This window comes from Pteronotus mesoamericanus, unplaced genomic scaffold (assembly GCF_021234165.1).
Source record: "Pteronotus mesoamericanus isolate MK-2021 breed Mesoamerican mustached bat unplaced genomic scaffold, CSHL_Meso_final contig_46, whole genome shotgun sequence".
In the NCBI taxonomy this organism is placed as follows: domain Eukaryota; kingdom Metazoa; phylum Chordata; class Mammalia; order Chiroptera; family Mormoopidae; genus Pteronotus; species Pteronotus mesoamericanus.
Genome location: NW_026555170.1, coordinates 1,053,737 through 1,078,335, shown reverse-complemented (window position 1 = coordinate 1,078,335; position 24,599 = coordinate 1,053,737). Strand labels below are relative to the sequence as shown.

Here is a 24,599-nt window from a genome sequence, read left to right as displayed (position 1 = left end):
TCTGAGGCTTTTTCAGAGAATGTAAATCTGATCCTTCCAAGGACACAGCAGTGGTAGAGTATTCTGGACATAGATGAATATTAGCAGGCCGGAGCATACCGGTTACGGAGCTTGGCTATCTGTGAGCAATGTGACTCTGAGTATATGGAGATCAGCCTAATGCAGAGATGTGTGGTTTTTCTTGAGCAACATATGATGAAAAACTTGTTCACACCAACTAAGTCCCACAGATCGCTATCCTCCTGCCAACTGCTGTGGTATGAAGGGCGTCACTAGTCAGGACACCTGAGATGTATCACTGGTGACTTTGAAATTCAAGATAGTGAAGTGAGTGGCGGGAGGAATTTTCATCTCACTGTCATTTAAAAGCTGTGTAAGCGAAGGAATAAAAGAACACAGAACAGAGTGCCCGGCTGTAAGTGCTAGGATACCAGAAAGATAGACTTGGCAGAGGATAGAGCAGGTTTCGTAGGGGTTGGAAGAGATATGTTTAATAAGGCTTTAAAAATTGGAATTTTAAAGGAAAGGAGAAAATGCCCTGATAACATATAAATCTGGGTATTTTGGAAGCTTCGAGGTATCATATAGAAAGAATAAAGATGGAAAAGTTACTCAGTAATACACTTGGAAAAAGTAAGATAGAAGATAGGGAATGATGTTTTTGGACTCATATCTATAAACACTGAAGGCTAAACATATTTATTTTTCACTTTTACTGCAAGGAGGAAACAGTTTCATATTTGATTAGAATATGACATGAAAGAGGATATTTTGTTAAAAAATGATGGATTTGCCAGAAGAGCTGAGATTAATGTAGTGTATCAAAAGGAGATCAACTTGTATGAGGACCTGCTCTAATAAGGAATACCTGCTCCCTCTGGGCAAGGTCACGTTTTGATTCTTTTGACTGTGGCAAGAGGGAAGTTTCGATACACTAAGATGCAGAGACCTGTCAAAGGATTTTACTTCCCAATGAATGTAACTAACATACCACACAGTACTACTTCCAGCTCTGTCTGTACGTCACTTTCTTCTTATAGCTAAACAGAAGTTACAGGCATGTGCTAATCTCTTAGAAAGGGCACAAGGACAAAGCCTCTGTTAATCCTATCTGCTTATCTTGGGAAGAAGAATTATTATATGGTGTTTTCAGAGGTTCTCAGGATCCATCTAGGGAATTTTCCTGAAGGTCTTTCATGGTAATAGTGCATAGAAATAAATTCTCATCCTAAGGGGAGAAGCATGGTGAAGAGAACAAGAGGATAAAAGCAAAAAGAGACAGGAAAGATGAAACTGTGGGCATAGGCTGCACATTATCAGATCCAGGGGGACCATTTTACTTTTCTAATTAAGTTCATAAAATTTGTACAGAATGGAAAAATATGGTTGTGATGGAAACCTCAAGTCCCTAAACATCTTTTGCTAAAGTCAGTTGCATTCCATTAAAAGTAATACCTCTGTAAATTTTTAAAAAATGGTTCCTTATGGAAAATTTCAAACATATCCAAAAGTAGAGTGAATAATATGATGAACTTCCAGGGTTCAACAATGGTAATCAACATTGTTTTATCTATACTCCAACTACCCCATACTCACCCCACTAGATTATTATTATTATTATTGCTTTTTAAAACTGCTTTATTAACTTCACAATATGTAATGAACTTCTTTCTGCACAATAGGTATAACTCTTTTACTGACAGAAACTTACAAATTGGGTCAAAATATAACGTTCAGTTAGAAACTGGCAATAATAGACCTACAGGAAACAAGCAACACCAAAATGTTTACAGTGAAGGTACATCAAGAACATGTAAGTTTAGGAGGCAGGTGTCGCTCTCTGTTAACTTCAGGGGAAACATCAGGATTCAAGGCATAAGGCAAAACTCATCGTGGTGATCGTGGTGAGGGGGGTCAGTGCTAACTGCACACAGACTATGACTTAACAGCTTTCCCCTCAACTTTTCCATCAGCTGTCTCGCCTCCTCGGTCCTTTCCATATTCTCTTGTTTCATCCTTGCCTGTGGCTCTCTAGCCTCTGACCCCAGACACACCTATACTGCAGATGGGCTGCCTAACAGGGAGCCACCTCTGATTTCCTCTAGGCACACAATATTCACCAGCTTCCTAAGAGAGGGCCAAGTGCTCTCCTTTATTAACATCTTGCTCCTTTTCATCCTTGTATTCATTTTCCATGTTGAGATTTTTTTTTTAACTGCTTGTTCCTCTTTGGATGCTATTGCTCCTGGGCCTATTCTCCTCCCGATTCTCGGATTTTCCCCGTGAGTGCTCCGCGGGGAAACAGTTGGACCCCCAGACCTGCTTCCGCTCTCCTCCACCCCCACTGGAGGGTCACCGGGACCAGGAACCGAGAAAGGTGCAAGTGATAGACCACCTGGTCTAACGCTCCGACTAGGCGCTGTCCCAATAGATTTCTTAAAGCAAATCTAGACATTAAGCCATTTAACCTGTAAAGTCTTCAATATGCATCTCAAAAGGATAAGGACTTATTATTTTTATTATTATTTGACATAACCAAGAGAAATGTGGAATCCTTGTGAGGATGTGACTATGCTTGCTCATAGTTTGTATATCTTAGAAAAAGAAATGCTAGGTTCCACTGAAATATACTCTAAATTTTAGGCAAAGAGATTGTGGAAAAGTTCAAGGCAAAGAATTATAATGTCATAGCCTGGGACTAAAAAAAAAGGAGCTTATTTAAAATGAAATTCTTTTGAAAAAAACTTTATTTACTTAGTTTTAGAGAGAGGGGCAGGGAGGGAGAAGGAGAAGCAGAAAAACATTGACATGTGAGAGACACATTGATCAGCTGCCTCTCCCACGCCCCCAACCAGGGAACCTGGCCCACAACCCAGGAATGTGCTCTGATCAGGAATTGAACCAGCAACCTTTCAGTTTTCAGGCCGACATTCCATCCACTGAGCCACACAAGCCAGGGCTAAATTGAAATTATGATAAAAGAGTTGAAAATTATTTAGGAAGAAAAGGAGAGTCACCTGAAGAAACCAAGGTGATTGAACACTTTGCTTTTTGATGAGCTTATATTTTTAGAGACAAGATACATAAGAGATGGTGAGAGGTCACATAACCAAGATGAAATACATGGGTGGCCCAGAACTGCAAGAAGAGTGTCCAAGACACCAAAAGGTTGTACACCCCTGCTAGAGGAATATTCAGAGTGAGAACAGCAAGGGCATGGAAATTACTTCTGTGAAAGTAGATGGTGATGAGAAAGACAAATGTTACAGTTCTATTTTTCTTCTAATTTTTCCTAGCAGAGGACTGCTTATCTAGAAAGAGTTTAAAGAAAAACCAAAAAACAAAAACCCAACAGGCTGTCCTGGCCAGGTGGCTCGGTTGGTTAGAGCGTCATCCCAATATACCAAGGTTGCGGGTTGGTTCCCCATCAGGGCACACACAAGGTCAACCAATAAATGCATAAATTAAGTGGAACAGCAAATTGATGTTTCTCTCCTCTCTCTCTCTCAAGCCAGTTTAAAAAAGTTTTAAAGAAAACCAATAGGCCAACAAAAAAAATAAGACCAAGAGAGTTAAGGAGATAGTAATATATGTTTTACTTTAAATATTTTTTTCTGTCCACTTGCAGACAAAGGGAAAGAATTTATAATTAGCTGAGATGACAGAATCACCTCCAAGCACTTCCAGGATCTTGGAGAACAGGAAGGATGTGAAAAAGGAAGCTGTTGAGTGACGTATTAGTTTCCGATTGCTCTGTTAAAAAATATCATCAATTATTGGCTTAAACCAACACAAATTTATATTTTGTCTGCTGCACAGGTCAGAAGTCTGAAATGGGTCTCACTGGGCCAAAATCAATGTGTCAGATGTGCTGAGAGGAGAATCCATCTTCTTGCCTGTTGTGGCTTTTAGAGGCTGCCCACATTCCTTAGCTCATGGTCCCCTTTCATCTTCAAAGCCAACTGTAGCTAGTCAAGTCTTTCTTACATCACATCATTCTGACTCTGATTCCTCTGCCTCCCAGGGCTATTGTTCTGCTCACCACAGAGGATAACCTGTGATAACTTTCTTTCCAAGAAATAGGGAGAAGTGGATTCTGAGCATTCTGCACTGATAATTTGAAGTTGATTTCTGTCTAAATTCTAGGCTTACCTGGTTAGCAAAATATAAGAAGAACGGAGAATCTCCAGGAACTTGTATAGATTCACTAAAAATAAGCCAGGCTAAGCTAACCTTATTTTTTGTTTACCTTTAATTTTTTATTTAAATGTAATATACACCAAGGAACAGTGCACAATGTAAGTGCACAGCTTGATGAATTTTCACAAATTGAACACACATGTGTAACCAGCATCTACATCAAGAAAGCAGCCCTCAAACCCTTCTTGTGTTCCTCCCAGTCCCTTCTTTGTGCTCCACCCCCCAAACACACTAAGGGAAATCACTGTTCTGGGTTCTAGTAGCATAGATTAGTTTTACCTTTTTTTTTTTTTTTAATGTAAATGGATATAAAAGATATGTAATCTTTTGTGCCTGGCTTGTTCACTAAATATGTTTGTGAAGTTCATCCATATTTTTGTCTGTAGTTGTAGGTGGCTTATTCTCACTGCTTTTTAGTATTCCATTGTAATGATCTAGCCGCTCTACTGTTGTTGATGGGCATTTGGTTTGTTTCTAATTTTTGACTATTGGTTATGAACATTCTAGTATAGATATGTACTAATTTTATTTGAATTACTTGATAGCATCATTAGATTGTTAGAACAGAGACGTGTGTGCAGATTTCAGAGAGGTTCTTGGTAAACTTTCATGATATTCTTTTCTTTTTAATTTAAATTAAAAAAAATTTTTTTTGAGAGAGAAATATCAATTTGTTGTTCCACTTATTTATGCCTTTGTTGGTTGCCTCTTGTATGTGCCCTGACCAGAGACCGAATCTGCAACCTTGGTGCATCCGGACAACACTCTGAGCAACTGAACTACCTGGCCTGGTCTTGTTGACCAGGTGGAAAAAGGTAGACTAGATAAAAGAACAGTTTGGTGGATTCTTGATTGATGTTCTGGAATAATACCAGCATAGAGGAAGGTCTATAATGATAGATTACAGGGCTCTGCCTATCCTGGACTACATTTTTATCAGTGACTTCCAATGAAGTTAGTTTAAATGCTTTCAATTTTGTACTTGAAATTGAAGGCATTTGAACGGACAAAATTAAGGTGGAAAAATCCATTTCTAGCAGATGGGAATGATGCCTAAAAATTCACAAGGGAATGTAAAGTGCCATCTTTGGGATTTTTAAAAAAATAATTTTTATATGCCCAAAAAGGGGGAGAGGGAAAAGCTCATCAGTCTGTAGTGGGGCAGAAAGGAGCTGTTGCTGACAGCGAGTTCAAACTGCAATTCCATGGTCTGTAAAATGCCTGTAGTTTCCAGGGAGACACTGACAAAGTTAGGTACTGTAAATGCAGAGGAGAGAACTGCGATTGCGAGTCGTCTGGAAGCCATATTTGTCCACACAAAAGACTGAAGAAACTGGAATTTTAACCTGAGAGAGGGCGGACTCAAGGGGACAGGCTGTACCTGTATAATAAGAAGGGCATTATGTGGAAGGGGCTTTCTTGATTCTGCATAGCTCCAAAGGAGAGGCCTAGAACTGCTGGGTGGAAGTTGCAATGAAGACGTTTTTGGCTTAGTGGAAAGAAGAGCTATTGATTCCTTTAAAAATGGAATGACTTGTCTACTAAAGTATTGAGGTTTTACAGTCCTTGGGCATTTGAAACAGAAAACAGATTCAGTAACGTCCTAAGTTTTGTGTGTTATATTGTATGTATTTAAAACTAATGGTGCTGGGAGAGTTGTTGGTTTACCATTCTTTTTCAGGGATTTCTTAGTTTGGGCATCTAAACTATGATAAATCTGGGTATCTGATCCTGAGTGGATCTGCAAGCTTTGTTTTGTTCTGGATCAACTTAGCCAGTGCTTTCCTCGCTTTTAGTTCCAGAGTTGATGCTGGGCTAGTGCTAGAACCAGCCTCCTGTTCCAGGAGCTTAGGGAGGCTGGGTTGGATGACTCATTCAGGAGCATCTCTTTACATGTTTATAGGATGACTTCTTCATAGCTTCTCCTTTCTCCAAAGCACGTGCCAAGGCAGGAATGAAGCTGCCCCTTGGTCAAGGGTCCAAAGTGATTTCAGGCCATTTCCTGTGGACTTGGGCCAATGTTGGGTGGAGACTGAGTTGAGCCTAGAGGTAGGAGGGTAGGGCATCTCTGTCCTTGAAGTTAATTTACAGCTGCCTTTATATTCTATCTCCATGTTCCCCTCATTTCCCTGCCTCTGAAACAGGAGGTTGGGCTCTGCCTTAAGAACAGCGTACTTGGCTGGGCTCTGGGGCCTCTGGTCAGCTGTATCTGCTAGGGGTGGGGACAAAGAGCCCAGTCAGCACTGCTACTTCCCATACCCATTTCCTGTTTCATGGCCAAAGAGGCCCTCTAGGATGCAGGGTTTGGGAAAAGGTGAGAGCCAACTCTTTTCAGGCAGTTCCTCTGCTTTTTTCTTTTCCACAGGTTCCCTTCTTCATTCAAACCAGTCCCCCTGTGCTCAATATAGAGAGCAGATCATGGCAAAATGGGGGGGTGGAGGAGTGACTGAGAAATAAGGTTGGGTGCAGGGTGGGGGGACTGGTAGGTAAAAGGAGGAATACAAATGGATGGATATGGGAGAAAAACAGTAGAGATTAAACATGTGAACAATCCATGTGTTTTCATTTCAGAATTTGTTGTAATAAAGGATGATGAATTGGCTTTAGCCTGCCCATATGCCTGGATAGAACTGAAAATAGAACCTGTGGTATAAAGCTTCAGACTGACTCTGAACCAGAATGTGTCCCTTAGCCGGCCCCAGTTTGGTATTGTGACCCATGGTTACCCCGGGGGCTAACCATGAATTTTGATTAGGGGATCCCATTCCTTTGTGACTATGGAAGCACCCGTTGTCCCTGCTGTTTGGAGTTCTACTTGTACAGCAGAAGCAGAGCCGCAGGGGTTAGAGGTAAGGGTTACAGGAGGAAGAGAAGGGGCATGAGGGCTATTGAATGGCTGGAGGCAGAAGTCCTGTGGGGAGAAAAGGATGGGTGACTGGCTGAGGAGGATCAACAGATCCGAAAGATTTGTGGAGGATGAGATACAGGCACTTTTGCGATTTTGTAGGGTGCTTGCGGAGAGTGTATGCTTGTATCCTTAATTATTAACTTAGCACTGGGATAGCCTGGAGTTGTGGGTGCATTTTTGCCCAGCCTTGTGATAAGATTTGATTATTTATTGTCTTGTTTATTAGGCAGAAAAGCAAGTGCTTGTATGACACAGGAATGCCCCTTTTCTGGGAAGAGCAGAAAAGAATTTGGGCAGTGAGTAGAAAAGGAAGGGTATAAGGGCAGGGAGAGGGAGAGACAGAAGAAAGAACTGCTATTTGGAGAGGCTGGTCTTTCCTGCTTCTCAGTATGAAGTAGCCTCAGGCCAGAGTATAAGGCAACCAAGATACAACAAAATGGGAGAACTAGGAAGAGGGAAGGACACACTACTGCCAGAACTGAGACAGGAAGTACCTCCTGACTCTGTTGGTGACCCGAAGCAGGTCAGCCCACCACTGGGCCTCACTTTCTCCACTGATAAGGCAGGCTGACTGTGACCTTGTCCTTGGAATCCTTGGGAGGACTGTTAAGCCATCCTTCCTGTGCTCCACTTGCTGAGCTGGGAAGGAGGGAGCAGTGAAGCCATTCACTGCCACAGTGGGGAAGCTGTGGTGTGTGTGCTTGCCTGCCTGTTTAAGAGGTTGGTGGGGGATTTAGGAACATTCTGCTGAATTTCAGAATTGTTTCTTTTGACTTTATTCCCTGCCACATCCTGAGGCTCTTATTGGTCAACCTCACAGCATGTGTGGGCTTCCCATCTTTAATTTCTTCTTCTGAAGTGGACTGTAACTTTTTGTGGGGGGGTAATAGATTTCTTTGAGGTTCTGACAAAAGATATGGACTTTTTAAAAAAAGATTTTATTTATTTTTTAGAGAGAGGGGAAGAGAGGGAGAAAGAAAGGGAGAGAAACATTGATGTACAAGAGAAACATCGAGAAACATTGATCAGTTGCCTCTTGCACGCCCCCAACCAGGGACCTGGCCCGCAATCCAAGCGCGTGCCTTGATGGGGAATTGAAATGATGACCTTTGGTTTGCAGCCCAACCTACTGAGCCATGCCAGTCAGGGCTGGACTCTTTCCTTAGAAAAATGCATATACTTTGGATATATCTACGTAACACTTTATAAAGAATATCAGGCCTTGTGGAAGCCCTAGGTTAAGAACCGTGGCTCTAAAGGGATTGCCTCTGTGTTAGGGGAAGGACTTGAAGAATGTTTGTGGCTCTTGGTTTTTCATTGTCCAGTCAGGAAAAATACCCTGTCCCCATTTTGTAGGAATTTTGATTCCAAAAATCTTTCCAAACATGAAAACAAGCAGCTGAGCTGGCAGGCAGTAGCAGGAAGTCTGGCCTCCATCCTAATCCCTGGCCACACATCCTGACCTGCTGGCCCAGACATTGGATAAGTCATAACAGGACTCGTCAAGGTTAATAGTAATACCATGGCATCAGACTACTGGGTCCTGGAGCCCATATCCGAGGGTAGGAGGATGGAGAGGGTGGAGAAACTGTGACTTTTCAGAGAAAACAGCCTTAATACATCCTAATTCCCTAGAGCTAGGTTGCCTCCCTCTGCTGTGAGCATTTTTGTATGTAAGCAAATCCACAGTCACTTTATGTCTCTTTTTATGTCATCCCACTGAGGGTGTGTGTTGCTATGTACGCAGGTGCTCAACAAGTTCTTTTACATGCTGATGGTGAGGAAGTGCTGGGCAGAGGCTTCCAATGCAGCATAGGTCTGAGCCCAACACTTGACTTTCACCAAAGGTCTGTTTTGGTGACCGGTACTGGAAAAATTGCTTGGAAGTCTAAGGCCCTCTGGATGGTACAGTTATCAACCACTGTTATTTTTCTTTCAGGTCTCTTAACCTTCATTAACTGTGCCTATGTCAAGTGGGGAACAATGGTACAAGATATTTTCACCTATGCTAAAGTATTGGCTCTGATCGCCGTCATCATCGCAGGCATTGTTAGACTTGGCCAGGGTAAGGAATAGTATCATCCTATATTTGTTAAGCATTTTCTATGAGTCACATTCCTTTAAGTGTCATTTGTGCATTCTATAATTATCTAATTTGGTAGGTCCTATTATTCCCATTTTATAGATGAGAAAACTAAGAATGCAGAATTAAGTATCTTGCCTAAGACATTAGCTATTAAATGGTGGAGCTGAAATCTTTACCTAGGTACTGACCCTGAAGCCCTGTCCTTTACCTTCTATGCATGCTGCTTCCCGGAGGAGGATGATCTTGGCAAAAGGGCTGCCAGCCATTCACTGGGAGATGGCTTTTGCTGATTGTGAAGCCCAATGCTGTGGCTACGGCAGAAATGAACTCCTTATACCCACTCCGCCTGTTTCCAGGTCTGGACACCTACTCTCCAACTACTCTGTTGACCTGGGCTTATGGAGTCCTGACCTTCCTCCACCCTGTATGAGCTCAGTCTGGTGTTAGAAAGGGAGAAGAATTGGGCAGTTTGCAGGGCAGGACAGAAATGCATCACTCCTGTTCTCTAGCCCTTCTACTCCTCGGAAGCCACATTGGGACCTTCCTGTCAGATTCCCGTGCTGTACCCTACAATTGGCCCATCGTGGTAGTTGTCTCTTTTCTGTTCCCTGTTCCTTCACTGATACCCTTACTGCCAAAGGTGTTTTAAGCCACTCACCTGCTGTTAGCCATATTCTTCCACCCCTTTTCTGGATCACTTTGAGGTTGGGAATAGGTCACTAATCCTGCCTTTCCATGTTCTCTGGGTTCCAGGAGACACGACTCACTTTGAGAATTCCTTTGAGGGTTCATCATATGCAATGGGTGACATTGCCCTGGCACTGTACTCAGCTCTGTTCTCCTACTCGGGCTGGGACACTCTCAACTATGTCACTGAAGAGATCAAGAATCCTGAGAGGTAGGTACCTCACCAACTGTCCATGGCAATAATGATAGCCATCATGTACTGTGCTTCTACTGTGTGCCAGACAGCATACCACAACCACTGAGCTTGATTTTTATCAGCCCCATTTTAATAGATGGGAGGCTTGAGGTCCAGAAGTGTAAGTTGTCTGTGATCACAGTAACAGCTGAGATGTGAACTTATGTTTAAAACTTTTTAAAAAAGATCTTTTCCAAAAAAGGCCTTTTTACACTTGTTTATTCACCCCTGTATTAAGGCAGGTTTTACCATGTGCTCGTGTAAGCTTTTAAAATAAATAGATTTTCCTTGATAGGTCTTTTACCCACCCTTATTACCACATAGAGAACTGAAGTTCATGGACTCCCCGAAACCTTCTGGTTTCCCTTCTGATCCCTTGTTTCTCAAGTTCATACTGACATAGTTGTATTTTTTCATTCAATGGTCTCACCATCATTACTCTAAATTGCCCTCTAGTCCTGCAGAGTGAAGAGCACTGGACAGGGATTCAAAGGGTTTGGAGCCCTTGTTCTGTTGGATGACCTTGAGGAAGTCCATCTGTCTTTCTTATCTCTAATACAGGGGGTTGAATTATATGTTCTCCATAGCCTTTCTTGGCTGTGAAATTCAATGATTCTGGGAACTAAGATTTTCCAGGGAGTGGGATTTCTATAAATTTTTAGCCAAAAGAATAATAAATAATTTCTTTTGGCTTTGAGAAAGGACGAATACTCTTGGTACACTTCCAGTGTTGCAACCCTGCGGGGAAATAGAAGCAACATGGAGGCCTGGGTGGTGCTTCCACCTACTGGACAGGAACTGAATGACTTGAGAGTATTTATTCCACTCCCCTCTCCCCAGTCTCACTGTGAAGTTTTATAAAGATCGTGGCTTCATTTGGGGCAGGGATGTCCAACCTTTTTGCATCCGTGTGCCGTCCTGGAAGAAGAGTTGTCTTGGGCCACACATTAAATACACTGTGGCATGTAGCCACAGAAAAATCTCAGGATGTTTTAAGTAAATTTACAACTTTGTGATGGGCTGCATTCACAGCCACCTTGAGCTGCATGTGGCCTGCACCACAGGTTGGACGCCCCTGGCTAGAGGCCTTGAGATGTTTTTGCATCTTTCTCTTGGTCACCGGTTAGGATGGTACTCAAGCTTTTCTGAGTAAGGGGGCAGGATGGACCTATTTCCCAGGTTGCTTGTTCAGATACACACATTGGTCTTTCTCCTGAGGGATTCTTATTCTCTGGTTAAGATTACATTTTATGATTTGCCTCCTTAATTTCTTATACAGCATTTCTCAACCTTAAAACAAAATTTTCAATGTTTACATTTTTTTTCAATGTTCACAATTTTAGAGGAAGAATCCTTGGATGTAAAAACCAAGCAAACAAATGACTCCCCCCCACTCCAAAAAAACCCCTCCCATTTTCCTTTGCTATTATGTGATTTTTTTTTTTGCATAGTTTTTTTTTGCATAGTAGCCCTTTCTCCAAATGTGACATTCCTTTCCCTTGATGCTCTTTAATTTTTAAGAGTTTAAAGCTCAAGTCACTATCCTAGGCAACAAAGGCAAAGGCACTGGGGAAAGGATACCAGTGTGACAGTTTAAGGATTAAAGGAGAGATGGGGATGTGACTGTGGAACTAATGTATCTATTATTCTATTTGGCTGTAGGAATCTGCCCCTCTCCATTGCCATTTCCATGCCCATTGTTACCATCATCTACATCTTGACCAATGTGGCCTATTACACCGTGCTAGACATGAGGGACATCCTGGCCAGTGATGCTGTTGCTGTGGTAAACGATTTGCACTAGCAGAAGACTGAGGGTGTTTGTGGGATCTAGATATAGTGCAGCTCTTGAAAGTCCCAGAAAAGGCATAGTCCTTGAAAGCATACTGGGATACTGGACTTGCAAGGAGGACGTTACCACTGTTGTGGGTTGGGTTTCAAATAGTGGGAATTTGGGACATGCCTGTCTATGCCTTTCATCACTAATGACTCTTTTCCTTAGACTTTTGCAGATCAGATTTTTGGAATATTCAACTGGACAATTCCACTGGCAGTTGCATTATCCTGCTTTGGTGGCCTCAATGCCTCCATTGTGGCTGCTTCTAGGTAAGAGTGATATCTTTTGCTGGAGGGTTTTTGGAAACCTATGACAAGGGGAGGCAGGACTTACAGGATGCAGACTTTAGTCACTGTGCTACCCAAATGACATTCATAACTTCTTTGTTCTTCTTTCCATCAGCAGCCTCTAGTTCTTACTAATCTCAATATTGAACTCCATCCTGTATCATCCAAACCCTTCTGGAGGGGATGGAAGAGACGGAAAGCTGTGTGTCACATAAAATAGGCCACACCCAGTGTTGTACAAGTTTCTCAGCTTCTCTTATCTTACTCAAAAATAGGCTTTTCTTTGTGGGCTCACGAGAAGGTCATCTCCCTGATGCCATCAGCATGGTTCATGTTGAGCGGTTCACCCCAGTGCCTGCTTTGCTCTTCAATGTAAGTGATCATAAGGATGAGGCTGAAAGCCAGATTGAGGGGGAAATAAGTAACAGCAGATGCAACTGTCCTGGCTTCCTGAAAGCTCTCAAGGAGATTCCAATAGAAAAACTGATGGAACATCCACTGTGGACAAGATACTGTACTAACTGCTGCCATAGTTCTTAGGAGAGAATTTATCTTCTCTAAAGAATGGTAACCTCCTTTGGTTCAGGATAAGGCATAAAACACATGGGATACATTGTAATGGCTGCCCTGATATTAAGTGATGCAGCCTCTAAGCAAAGAAACGATCACTTCCATGGGGGTGGATGGTGAATGAGAAGACTTCTTTGACTAAGAACATTTGAAGTAGGTTTTTAAGGTTAGGGTTGCCAACAGAGGAGATGGGCCTTAGGTTAAGGGAAACAGCATCAGAAAGTGCTGAGTTAAAGTGTGGAATTAAATGTAGGCCGGACTCATTATGCGGAGGCTTTTAGGCAAAAGATTTTTGAGGAATTGTTTTGAACTGTTTTATAGGAGATTAACTTGGCAAAGGCTTTAAGAATGGACTGAAAAAAACAACTGAGGCTATTGCCTTAATACTGGGCTGGCCAGAAAGTTCATTTAGTTTTTCCTGTACGATGGCTCTAGTAGTGCTTAGTTGTCCTTTACTTCACTTGAAGCAATTTTGTTAGATTGTACTTCAACAGCTGTCATATCAGTGTGCATTTAAAGAGAAACTTACCAAAATTGGTGAATTTTTGTGCACCCATTTTAATATTGAAGATGGAAGAGGATATGTAGTATTTTGCCGTATTATGCTTTAAGAAAGGTAAAAACACAACTGAAACACAAAAAAAGATTTGTGCTGTGTATGGAGGTGCTGTGACTGATCAATCATGCCAAAAGTGGTTTGTGGTTTCTTGGTACTATTGACACTTTGGCCAAATAATTCTTTGCTGTGGGGCTGCCTTATGCATTGGAAGATGTTTAGCAGTACCCCTGGCCTCTACCCACTAGAAGCCAATAGCAGGAGATAGCCACGATACTCAAAACATCCAAATCAATAGTTATTGGTGAAAACAAAAAATGTATTTTATTTTACGGAAAAACAAGACTTTTGACCAACCCAAAGAAAACGAATGAGGTATTGAAACTCGGGTACTAAAGAGGGTGGGAACAGAAAAGGACAGATGGGGAGATTGAGGACTTATGAGGATGGATTTGGTAAAGGGGAGTGAAAAATACCTTGAGTAACAAAGGCCCTGAAGAGCTAACTTGTGCTTACAGGGTATCATGGCATTGATCTACTTGTGTGTAGAGGACATATTCCAGCTCATTAACTACTACAGCTTCAGCTACTGGTTCTTTGTTGGGCTCTCCATTGTGGGTCAGCTTTATCTGCGTTGGAGGGAGCCTGATCGACCTCGTTCCCTCAAGGTAACTCACCTCCAACCTACCTGCTCCTTCTGTTCCAGAAATTCTTACAAGATACAGAGACCTTTGGTGTTAATGTGTTTAGATGAAGGGGATGGGAAGGCAGCTCAGTGCTCTTATCTTCATAGGAGGTGGTTATTTTGGCTGTCAATCCTGAACTGTCTTAACTTCTAGTTGTTTTTTCTGTGCCCTTAGCTCAGCCTTTTCTTCCCCATTGTCTTCTGCTGCTGCACTGTCTTCCTGGTGGCTGTTCCACTTTACAGTGATACCATCAACTCCCTCATTGGCATTGGCATTGCTCTCTCAGGCTTGCCCTTTTACTTCTTCATCATCAGAGTGCCAGAACACAAACGACCTCATTGCCTCCGAAGGATTGTGGGTAAGGTTTGAATCCTTTGGTTGACTTGGCTAACGCGTCCCCCTTTTTTTTTTGCTTTTTATGCAAATCCTGTCCTAGGTCACCTTTGCCTTAAGGTTAACACCCTTCCTGCTAACCTTAAGGCTTAACTGAATTGTCTCCTCAAGGCCCAACCCCATCAGAGCCACTTGAACTCGGTCCAGTCGACCCCTCCTGAATTTTGATTCAAACTTCTCTTTGTAGCATCTGCCACATGGTACTTCCAGGTCCTATGTATGTCAGTTGCTGCAGAGATGGATTTGGAAGATGAAGGAGAGATGCCCAAGCAACAAAATCCCAAGTCTAACTAAATATCATCCAGAATCCTGAGTTGTGAGAAGCTGGGGCGTCTGTTTTCTACCGGCTGAAGCCAAGGACGTTGAAAAGGAAAGCTTGCTTCTCCGGAGGCCCCTGGTCTAGGGAGCTTCAACAACTTTTGAACTTGCTTTTTGGGAGATGGACAGTAATTTATTTGTTTTGCTACAATACGTTCCAGATTTTTAAAAAGGGATGATAAAGCGGACTGTGGCGGGAGCATGTCCGGTGTGGGCTTTTTTGTTCCAGTAGCACATTCCCATGTGTTAAAATATTCATTCACCTCTGGGTGTGCCTACCTTCTCCTCGTTTCCTTTAAAAGGGCCAATAATGGTCCAATCTTCCTGTCTCCTTTAGAGACATGAAACTGTATAGGTGCTGGACAATAAAAGGGTTATGTTCCTAAGCTTTGAATGACTTCACTTCATATAGTCTCTGGGGCAGTTCCTATTAGCCTGGCAGGAAGACTAAAAACAATCTAATGTTTGACAGTATTCAAGTATTTCTTCTGTCCCAAGCTAGTTGCTGAAGGCTGATGCAACAAATCTCTACATCTATGCTGCTGCAATGAAATGTTGTTAGATAGAAACTACCACTATGAATCTGAGCACATCTTTTAAGGATGTTTTGTAAGTAATGTTGGGGTCAGTAAACATGGTTACTCTATTTAGATATAATCTCAACTTATCAGGCACACCTCTATGACTGCAAGGTAAATGCAGCTGGAACAACCCATCTATCCGGTGGGGATCTAAGCTCTTAACGCCAGGCTGCTACACTGGGACACTTCCAAAGAGCATGGGCCATCAAAAGGAATCATCACCAATCTATTCTTTAGCTTACTGAAGCACACAATCCAGCTCTCCATTTAATAAGTACCGGGAAGCAACTTACAGTACAAAGGTTTACTAATTCTGCAGATGGGAAGATCACTTGGCTCCCCAGTACTCTTTATATGGATGTAAGAGTTTATAGTGGAATCCACTTTTAAAACAAACATCTCTATGTCCCACAGTTTCTAAGTCTGGGGCAAGGACCCAGTGTCAAGTCTTGTTCTAAGACCAAGTCTTTGGAGAGGCAGAGTTAATGTCACTATGAGCAGGTAACAGAATTCAGCCAAGTGTGTCACGCCAGGGCTGCTTTGACTTTGGTTTGCTGCTGCTGTTGTTAGGGGTGTTGGGAGGAGGATTTTTCCCATGTTGTTGCAGAGGGTTGTGGGTAAAGGTCTGTCGTAGGGGACCTGGGGGAAGAACAGAAGCTCAATGAACAAAGGCAAGGGAGAAACAATGACAGAATTTAGCCTGAAAGGATTATTTACCTCTGGCTGCTAGCTCCAAGTGATTCTGCATGCGCCGTTCACGCTCCTGTAGCTGATAGGTGAGTTCAGCATTCTTCCAGCCTACATAAGAGTGAGACAGTCGAACTCACACTTGTTTTTAGATCACTTTTCCCTGGTCCTAATTCTCAGAGGACAGGCCCTTACCTCTTTTGAAGCTCTTTAGAAAGTTTTCTTGAGGTAATTTGCTAGAGTCATGCACAACACGCTGAGGGATTTTAAGTAGAGTGCGTACACCTGGAATCCGGAGGCAAGCCACCTGGACCAGGGAAAACATATTCGAGGAGAACCAATACATGAACACTGCCTGGAAGAGAAGAGAAGGTACTCAGAAGGCAAATTCATGGTCAGCTTGCTGGGATGTAGCTAGGTTATTTGGAACGACTTGGGGCCAGCCTGTAAGTTACTACCCACCGAGGGAAAATGCACAGTTATGGGCAAGACTGCCAGGGGCATCACTCTCATAACATTTCTCATCCACTGAAGGTCAGTACTTTGTACACCAGTCTCAGCACCGAGCTGAAAGGAAAAAAAAAAAGGCAGAGGAAGAGTAGCAATTTTAGTGACAATGACAAATTTCTTACCTATCAACTCTTATTTCTCTAGGAAGAAACTACTTTACCCCTAATCCCAGTTCACTTTGCAGACTTGGCACTTGACCAGCATGGGCTTACCTCAAGGACACCCCACATTGTAGCAGTGACTACCAGTGGCAATATGTAGGTAGGGTCAGATAGTGTGAGATCCTGGAACCACCAGAGGCCACCTGTCTGTAGGCTCGGCACAGGAAGGTTGGCCATTTCTCTCAAGGCAATGAAGAAGGAGATGAAGATTGGTGCCTATTACATAGGATAAACAGCGTCAGGACCCTTTATCAGAGGGGACATTTTCATCATCCCATTATTGAAAACTATGTACAATATTACCACCACCTGCTTTTTGGGGGTCTAGGGCATGGGAAACAGAAGGTAATCTGATTGGTTCAGCATAAAACAAGAATGGAAATGTTTTTTACCTGAGTCAGAGGTAGAATGAGAGGTCTGAAGAGTTTAATATCATGCTTTTTCTGATACAATACCATCTCTGACGAGGCCCTGTAAACTGTTAAGTGAGGGGAAGTTAGTGGTTGGGCAGACAGTTACGTTGGTGGAGGTGACGATCATCTGGCCCATTACATTTCTAACTGACCCTGGCCAGTCACTAGAAGCACACCAGGGTCAGTTACCTAATGGCTCAAGAAGCAGGCAAATCTTTAGGACCTGCCCAACAGTAGCAATTCCTGATATAAACTGTTCTTTTCCTTCAGCAGAATGTCAGGAAAGTGTAAATGTGGTCCTCTCCCACGCTCATTCTGCAATTGACTCACACTCAGCATGGTCTCCTGCCAACTTGGCCTCTCTGACTCGAGTGGAAAACTTCTGGATCTCAGGCATGTGGTTGTGGATCTTGGCTGCCTCTCGCTGGCCCTTCACAATGAGAGGAAACACCAGGCAGCGGGCAAGGACTGTACCTGGAAAAAACACACTAGGATTGAAGTAAAATTAAAGCAGTTCTGCAACTAGAAGGCTTAAAAGTTTTAGATTCTCACTAAAAGGGTCTCTCTTACTCTAGTTTTTCCCACACTGTGACTCATACCCAAAGAGCCCAAAACAAAGGGTAGGAGTATGAGTTAGTTCCTTCAAGGTTCAGTCCTCTGCTTTAACCTCTCAACAGTCTAACATTAACTTCTCTAAGCAAATAACCAGGAATCTTGTTTTTCCTTGAATGAAAGGTGACAAAGCTACTTTTCTAGACCAATAGTTTGCAAACTTTTCTATCATTAATGGAACATTCCCCGCCTCCCCAACTCTAAGTGTAGTCTCAATATGCATAACAAATAAAGTCAAGCTGCTCTAGGTGAGGGGGTAATCTGGCTAAAGGATTGTTTAAGTTCTGGTCTTTGCTCTGCACTAAGGTACCTTTACAGAACTCTGGGACTTCCAGGTATAAAGTTTGAAAGCTACTGACTCAAACCTCTAAAGCAGGAGATAATATGGTGGTCTACTGCTTAAGCACCTTCCTACTTCTTTTATTACACTTCACATTTCCTGATCATTCCAACAAATATTTATGGTATCTACAGACAAGTGGGTCTAGGCTAAAAAGAGATGGGGGCTGAGGGGAGATATAGGTTTAGGCTTTACCAACATTATGATGGATGATGTGCAGTGGAAAGAGGGGAGCTAAGGATGGAACCCAGAATACAAGCATTGGTATTCTGGGGTAGGTAGTGTATTGGGAAATGGAGATTGGAAAGTGTGGTCTAAAAGACAGGAAAAGCCCTGGCTGGCATGGCTCAGTTGGTTGGAGCATTGTTCCATAACTCAAAGGTTGTGGGTTTGATTCAGTCATGGCACATATCTAGGTTGCAGGTATGATCTGCTGTCTAGGCACATACCAGAGTCAACCAACTAATGTTTTTAAAAAAAAAAAGCAAAACAGAACAACAACAAAAAAAAGGAAGTAAAAATCGGAAAAGACTGTCACAAAAGCCAAGGAATATATTTCAAAATCTAAAGTGTCGAACACAGAAAGATCAAGTATAAAAGGAAAAGTGGATTTAGCAATGATGTGAGACTTGCAGTTAGAATAAAGTGGTATTAGTAGAAGTCAGATTACTGAGGATCAAAGAGTGGAAAAAAGAAGCAAGTCCACTGGATACAGAATACTTTTTTAAATAACAGCTATGGGTCACGGCCAGTGTGGCTTGGTTGGTTGGAGCATCATGCCTTAACTGAAAGGTTACAGGTTTGATTTCCAGTCAGGGCACGTACAACCCCTGGCACCTCCTGTCTGGGTGCGTGTGGGAGGCAACCAATTGATGTTTCTCTTTTACATCGATATTTCTCTCTCTCCCTTCCTCTCTCTCTAAAAGCAATGAAAAAATGTCCTGTGGTGAGAATTAAAAAAAAACAACCCAACAAAGAACTGAAAAAGAACACTACCAAAACAGCTACAAAAGGAAGGAGAAAAACAGCAGAATAGTTAAAAGTGAGCTAAGGATAAAGGGAAAAAGATTTTCTTACAAGAAGCACATGATATGCTTGAGCATGTTTTTATGTTCTTAGTAGGGCAGTAAAAAGGGAGAAGTTGAAGATACAGGGAGATGAGGTATGATTGCTGGAGCAAGGTGCAGGGAGATACAGAATCGAAACATAGCTTAGCCTACAAGAGGAGCAATGTGAATGTCTTCCTAATTTTGGATTGAAGTGCCTGACCTGACCTACTCTCCTAACCCAGGGCAGCTTCATCATTGTTAACAAGGTCCCCTTACTCTAACATCATGCTCACATTCAAATATTTCCATTTTTTGAATTGCACATGTTCTAGTGATTTTATAATGTCCTTTAGGAAATACAGGTAGAGTGCATCTATGTATAATGAGCCTTTATCCCTCATTAAAACCATCTGTTTTTTTCTGACCCACTTAAACTTCTGTAACTATTTCCTGATACCCTTACAGAACTGCTTTCTGTAAAGTTCTATCCCGAATTCCCCATTTCCTCCACACTTGCCCAGGATGCACTCCTCTTACATGCAGCAATGGCCCCCCACCAAGGTAGGCCTACGTCAACATGCATAAATTCCAGTAGGTTCTGGATCATTCCCACTGGGGTATATGACCCCAGCCCTAGTTCACTGAAGCTCTGTTCTGCAGCAGCTTGGACCACATCTGCAGTCTCTCCAGAAGCGACCTCAGTTATTGCTGTGGGTGAGGGAGTTGCAGGAATGACCGGAGGGGCCTGAACCTGTGCAGCAAAAGGAAGCAATGTGTAATATTCAGTATGGGGGACACAGAAATTGAGGGTCCCCTTATGATAACCAGTACTGGGTTGTCCCCTTGACCTGCTACTTTTCATTCTTCCAGATTAACCTAAATATCTACAGAACTCAGCTCTTAAAAAGGACATTTTATTTTGCCCCCCAGGTAGGGTAATAACTCACAGTAAGACTTCATTAAACGTTATTTCTTGTATCAGTGTTTTCCAAACTTCAGTCATTTGAGTATCACTGGCATGATTTTGCACATACTCAAACTGTTACACTCATAATTTTCCTTTAAACAACTGTTTTTAAGACCAAAATATTTACTTTGTCTCATCCTCAGAAATATCAATATCCATGAAATCATGTAAATGATATGTAAGTTACAATTTTCCTAATACACACACACCTGGAATCACATTTCATATCATCATCAGTAGCTTGGCACCATTATGGAAAACGATGGTATGTATATAACATAAATCTCTCCTGCTGTACTCTCAATCATTCCAACTGATCTGAATATCTATGCCAGCAGAGATGCTACCATTCTGGGGAACTGTATTGAGTGTGTACAGGAACTCCCCTCCACATTCCCCTTCCCACTTGTCAAAACAGAAAAAAAACAAAAAAAATCAAGAAGTACCACTCCTACCACTGTAGGGTCAAAAGGCGTCTTACCTGGGCTTCTGCAAACGAGATCGCAGAGATACTCAGGCCACGGGGGCAAGGGGCCGCGAGGAGAGCATAGCGTGGGCCTCTGCAGCATTGGCCGGCTGGGAACAGGACCCCCGCGATCCGCGGTTTCCGGGGCAACTGCGAGGGCTCTGCGACGCTGTGGAACTACGCGCGGAAAAGGAGAATGACGCTCTTTTATCCGGAGCAGAAGTGGCATATTACGCTCATTCTTCCCGCCCCCTCCTCCGCAAGAAGCAAGCAGCCCGCTACCACAGTTGAGGACACTAACTCTCCACGCGCAGGTTGGCCCGAAGACATGCTGAGACCTGGATCTCAAATACCGCATGCCCACCCCGGGCCCCAGAAGTGGAGGCTGAGGTTTCCTTGGCAGAGGTGAAGCCTGTTCCAGGGTCAGACAACGATACGGGGTCGCTGAGCCCGCGGGGTCGAAGAAGGTAACCCTTCTGCGTCCTCACAGGACCCGAGGTCATGGGACGCAGGTCTCGGTGAGCAGGTAAGCATCTGCTCACGACCCCAGCACGAGTGGCCCCTGTCTTGGATCACAAGGACAAGGCAGCATTCCGACGTTCAGCCTTGGCGCAGTCTCACCTGACGCTGAGGCCGTAGCAGGCGGAGAAGCTCCCTGCGTCCGCACACCAACACCACCGCCATTTTGACAAGAAGAGGACTTCCGTTCGCGCCTGCGCACTCAGAACCGCAGTCTCGCGGGAGGAGGCCCTTTTGGAAATGGGCATGAAGCCGGCACGGTCGCCATGATCAATGTGGTAAAGGAGACTGGAGCTTGGCCGTATTTGAAGTGGGTAAGAAGATTCAAAGGGCCGCATTTACAAGATCGTGCCTGGAGTGTTTTTAGAAGATTTAAGTTAAGAGCCACTCAAGTGGCCATGAACTGGGGAGTTTTCCTAGGTGTATAAAGCCCCAGGACAACAGTCTTGGCTATGCTTGGCGTGTCCCCCCCCCGCCGCTCCCACCCAGTGATGTTTCATTCTTATTGCTAGATGGTACTGTAGTCGCAGATCCAGGGAAACTTGAGGGGAGTTGGAGTCTGACAGAAATTGAAGGAAGGCAGCTTGTATTAAAAAAGTACCTTTCAGATAAAAGAGCTTTAAGAGGAGGCTCCATCTTTCCCTTTTTCCTTCCTTAGTGGGGTTGTGTGAGGAGCTTATTGTGACTATAAGGGAACAAGTCTGAAGATGAAAAACTAATGTGTTGAAGATGGCTGTGTGGAAAGATCGAAAACACCCGCATACTTGATGATGCGATGTCATTGGGCTGCTATATCGAGCTCGAAACCACCCAACTCTAGACTTAGTGTAAGATAAGTAAAAGTCTTTATTGTCTAGACTCTTATGTCTCTGTTGCTTGGATGTTTTGTTTCTTGAAGCTGATAGCATTCCTAAAGATATATGAGGGGAAGTTACTTTCTTCCGAAGACAAAAACGTACAGCTCAGAAAGATGAAAGTTGATTGTATTTGAACCGCTACAAAGTCTTTGAACTATGAAATACTTTTTGAAGACAAAGTATAGTTTAGGAAAGATACAATAGCTTGAAATGATTTCAGTCACTGCTATTTTAAGATGGTTATGAACATACCTGACAAATGGTAAAAATAGGAGGCAAAGAAATAGACTATAGATGTAGTAATAATTAATAGTGTGACCTATTAATTACATATGTTGGATATTATTGTAAACAACCTTTTTCGGTTACTTGAAAAGATCAATACTGTTAGAGATGACGACAAACACATAGGTACAAGACACTTGGGAAAAAATAAAACTATGGTAGTTACTTTGGTGGCCCCCAATAAACCGTATCTCCCAGTGTTTGCACCCTTGTACAGGCTTGTACAGCTACTATAGAAAATAGTATGGAGGGCCCTTAAAAAACTAGAAATAGAACTACCCTATGATCCAGCAATTTCAGTTCTGGAAATATGGAATTTTCTTTCTGGAAAAAAATGCACTGTATTGATAAGATACCTGCGCCCCCATGTTCACAGCAACACTATCTACAAATAGCTAAGACATGGAAATGACCTAAGTGTCCATCCACAGTGAATGGATAAAGAAATGTGGTATATATATTGCCCTGATAGGTTGGCTGAGTTGGTTGGGTGTCATCCCATAAAGCGAAAGTTTGCTGGTTTGATCCTTGGTCAGGGCATATGGACGGGTTGTGGGTTTCCTCCTGGTTGGAGTGCATATGAGAATCAACCAGCCAATGTTACTTACATATATGTTTTTCTCCCTCACTTTATCTCTCCCTTCCTCTCTCTCTAAAATAAATAAAATCTTTAAAAACCCCCAACAATTCAGCTATAAAAAGATGGAAGTCGTGCCATTTGTGACAGCATGGATGGACCTGGAGGCCATTATGCTAAGTGAAATAAATCAGAAAAAAAATTACTGTATGATCTCAGTTATATGTGGACTCTAAAAAAAATGACCGAATTCATATAAAAGATCAGATTTGTGGTTAACACAGGCAGGGGTTGGGGGTAGGGGAATTGGATGAAGGTGGTTGAAAGGTACAAATTGCCAATAAACTCAAAATGGATAAAGGACTTAAATATAGGTCGTGATACCATAAAAGTCCTAGTGGAAAACATAGGCAATAAAATTTCAGGCATCCTATGTAACAATATTTTTGCTGATATAGCTCCTAGGGCAAGGGAAATTAAGGGAAAAATAAACAAATGGGACTATATCAAATTAAAAAGTTTTGGTATGGCTAAAGAAACCACCTTGAAAATGAAAAGGGAACTGACTGTATGGGAGAATATATTTGCCCATGATACATTGGACAAGGGTTTAATCTCCAAAATATGTAAGGAATTCGTATGACTCAACATCAGGAAGACAAATAATCCAATTAAAAAATGGGCAAAGGACCTGAATAGACACTTTTCCAAGGAGAGCATACAAATGGCTCATAGACGTATGAAAAGATGCTCAGCATCACTAGCCATCAAAGAGATGCAAATTGAAACCATAATGAGATATTATGTCACATCTGTCAGAATGGCTGTCATCAATAAATCAACAAACAAGTGCTGGTGAGGATGTGGAGAAAAGGGAACCCTAGTACACTCTTAGTGGGAGTGCAGACCGATGCGTCCACTATAGGAAACTATGGAATTTCCTTGAAAAATAAAAAAATGGAACTGCCTTATGACCCAGTGATTCAACTGCTGGGAATATATACGAAGAATCCTGAAACACCAATTCAAAAGAACTCATGCACCCCTATGTTCATAGCAGTGCCATTTAAAAGCCAAATGTTGGTAACAGTGGAAGTGTCCATCAGTAGATGAGTGGATTAAAAAACTGTGGTACATTTACACCATGGAGTACTATGCAGCTGAAAGAAAGAACCTTTTGTGACAGCATGGGTGGAACTGGAGAATATTATGCTAAGTGAAATAATCCAATTGACGAAAGACAAATACCATATGACCTCACTTAAAACTGGAATCTAATAACCAAAGTAAGGAGAAAAATAGAACCAAAGACATGGAAACATGGAATAGACTGATAGCTGCAGAAGGGGAGGGGGCAGGGAGAATGGTGGAAGGAAGGGGGCAGGATTAGTCAAAGAACATGTATGAATGACTCATGTATATGGACAATGGAGAGGGGATTGACTGTGAGAAGGGTGGACTGGGTGGAGGGGGGCAAAAGGGAAAAAAGGATGGGACAACTCTAATGGAATAAACAATAAAAAAAAAGGGTACAAACTTCCAGTTGTAGATAAATAAGTACTGGGAGTGTGATGTACACTATGACAACTATAGTTAACACTGCTGTATGGTATATTTGAAAGTTGTTAAGAGTAAATCCTATGAGTTCTCATCACAAGGAAAAAAACCTTTTTGATATCTATATGAGGTGATGGACATTAAAACCTATTATGATAATCATTTCATGATACATGTAAGTCATTATGCTGTACACCTTAAACTGATACAGTGCCATATGTCAATTTGTATAGATATAAATCTGAACAAAATAGC

The 24,599-nt window shown here is 42.4% G+C and overlaps 2 protein-coding genes across 4 annotated transcripts in view; one reads left to right on the top strand and one right to left on the bottom strand.

Annotated features, from left to right (window-relative positions):
• SLC7A7 (solute carrier family 7 member 7) overlaps positions 1–14,949 on the top strand; it is a 31,708-nt gene extending 16,759 nt beyond the window's left edge. For all 3 annotated transcript variants that reach the window (XM_054577794.1, XM_054577793.1, XM_054577792.1), the window contains exons 3-10: positions 9,048–9,173; positions 9,948–10,092; positions 11,779–11,902; positions 12,119–12,222; positions 12,516–12,612; positions 13,885–14,034; positions 14,227–14,410; positions 14,633–14,949. In XM_054577794.1, the coding sequence (XP_054433769.1) occupies positions 9,048–9,173; positions 9,948–10,092; positions 11,779–11,902; positions 12,119–12,222; positions 12,516–12,612; positions 13,885–14,034; positions 14,227–14,410; positions 14,633–14,739 (1,037 nt within the window). In that variant the 3' untranslated portion in view covers positions 14,740–14,949. The remainder of the gene's footprint in view (positions 1–9,047; positions 9,174–9,947; positions 10,093–11,778; positions 11,903–12,118; positions 12,223–12,515; positions 12,613–13,884; positions 14,035–14,226; positions 14,411–14,632) is intronic.
• A 624-nt stretch (positions 14,950–15,573) lies between these two features.
• On the bottom strand, positions 15,574–21,242 carry OXA1L (OXA1L mitochondrial inner membrane protein). Its single transcript, XM_054577795.1, has 10 exons — positions 21,171–21,242; positions 20,565–20,726; positions 19,654–19,867; positions 17,446–17,589; positions 17,095–17,180; positions 16,754–16,918; positions 16,494–16,598; positions 16,227–16,386; positions 16,062–16,142; positions 15,574–15,983 (listed from the first exon to the last, which is right to left on the bottom strand). Exons 1-10 carry the CDS (start codon positions 21,231–21,233, stop codon positions 15,856–15,858), a joined length of 1,308 nt encoding a protein of 435 aa, XP_054433770.1. The 5' UTR covers positions 21,234–21,242; the 3' UTR covers positions 15,574–15,855.
• Positions 21,243–24,599: the final 3,357 nt, after the last annotated feature.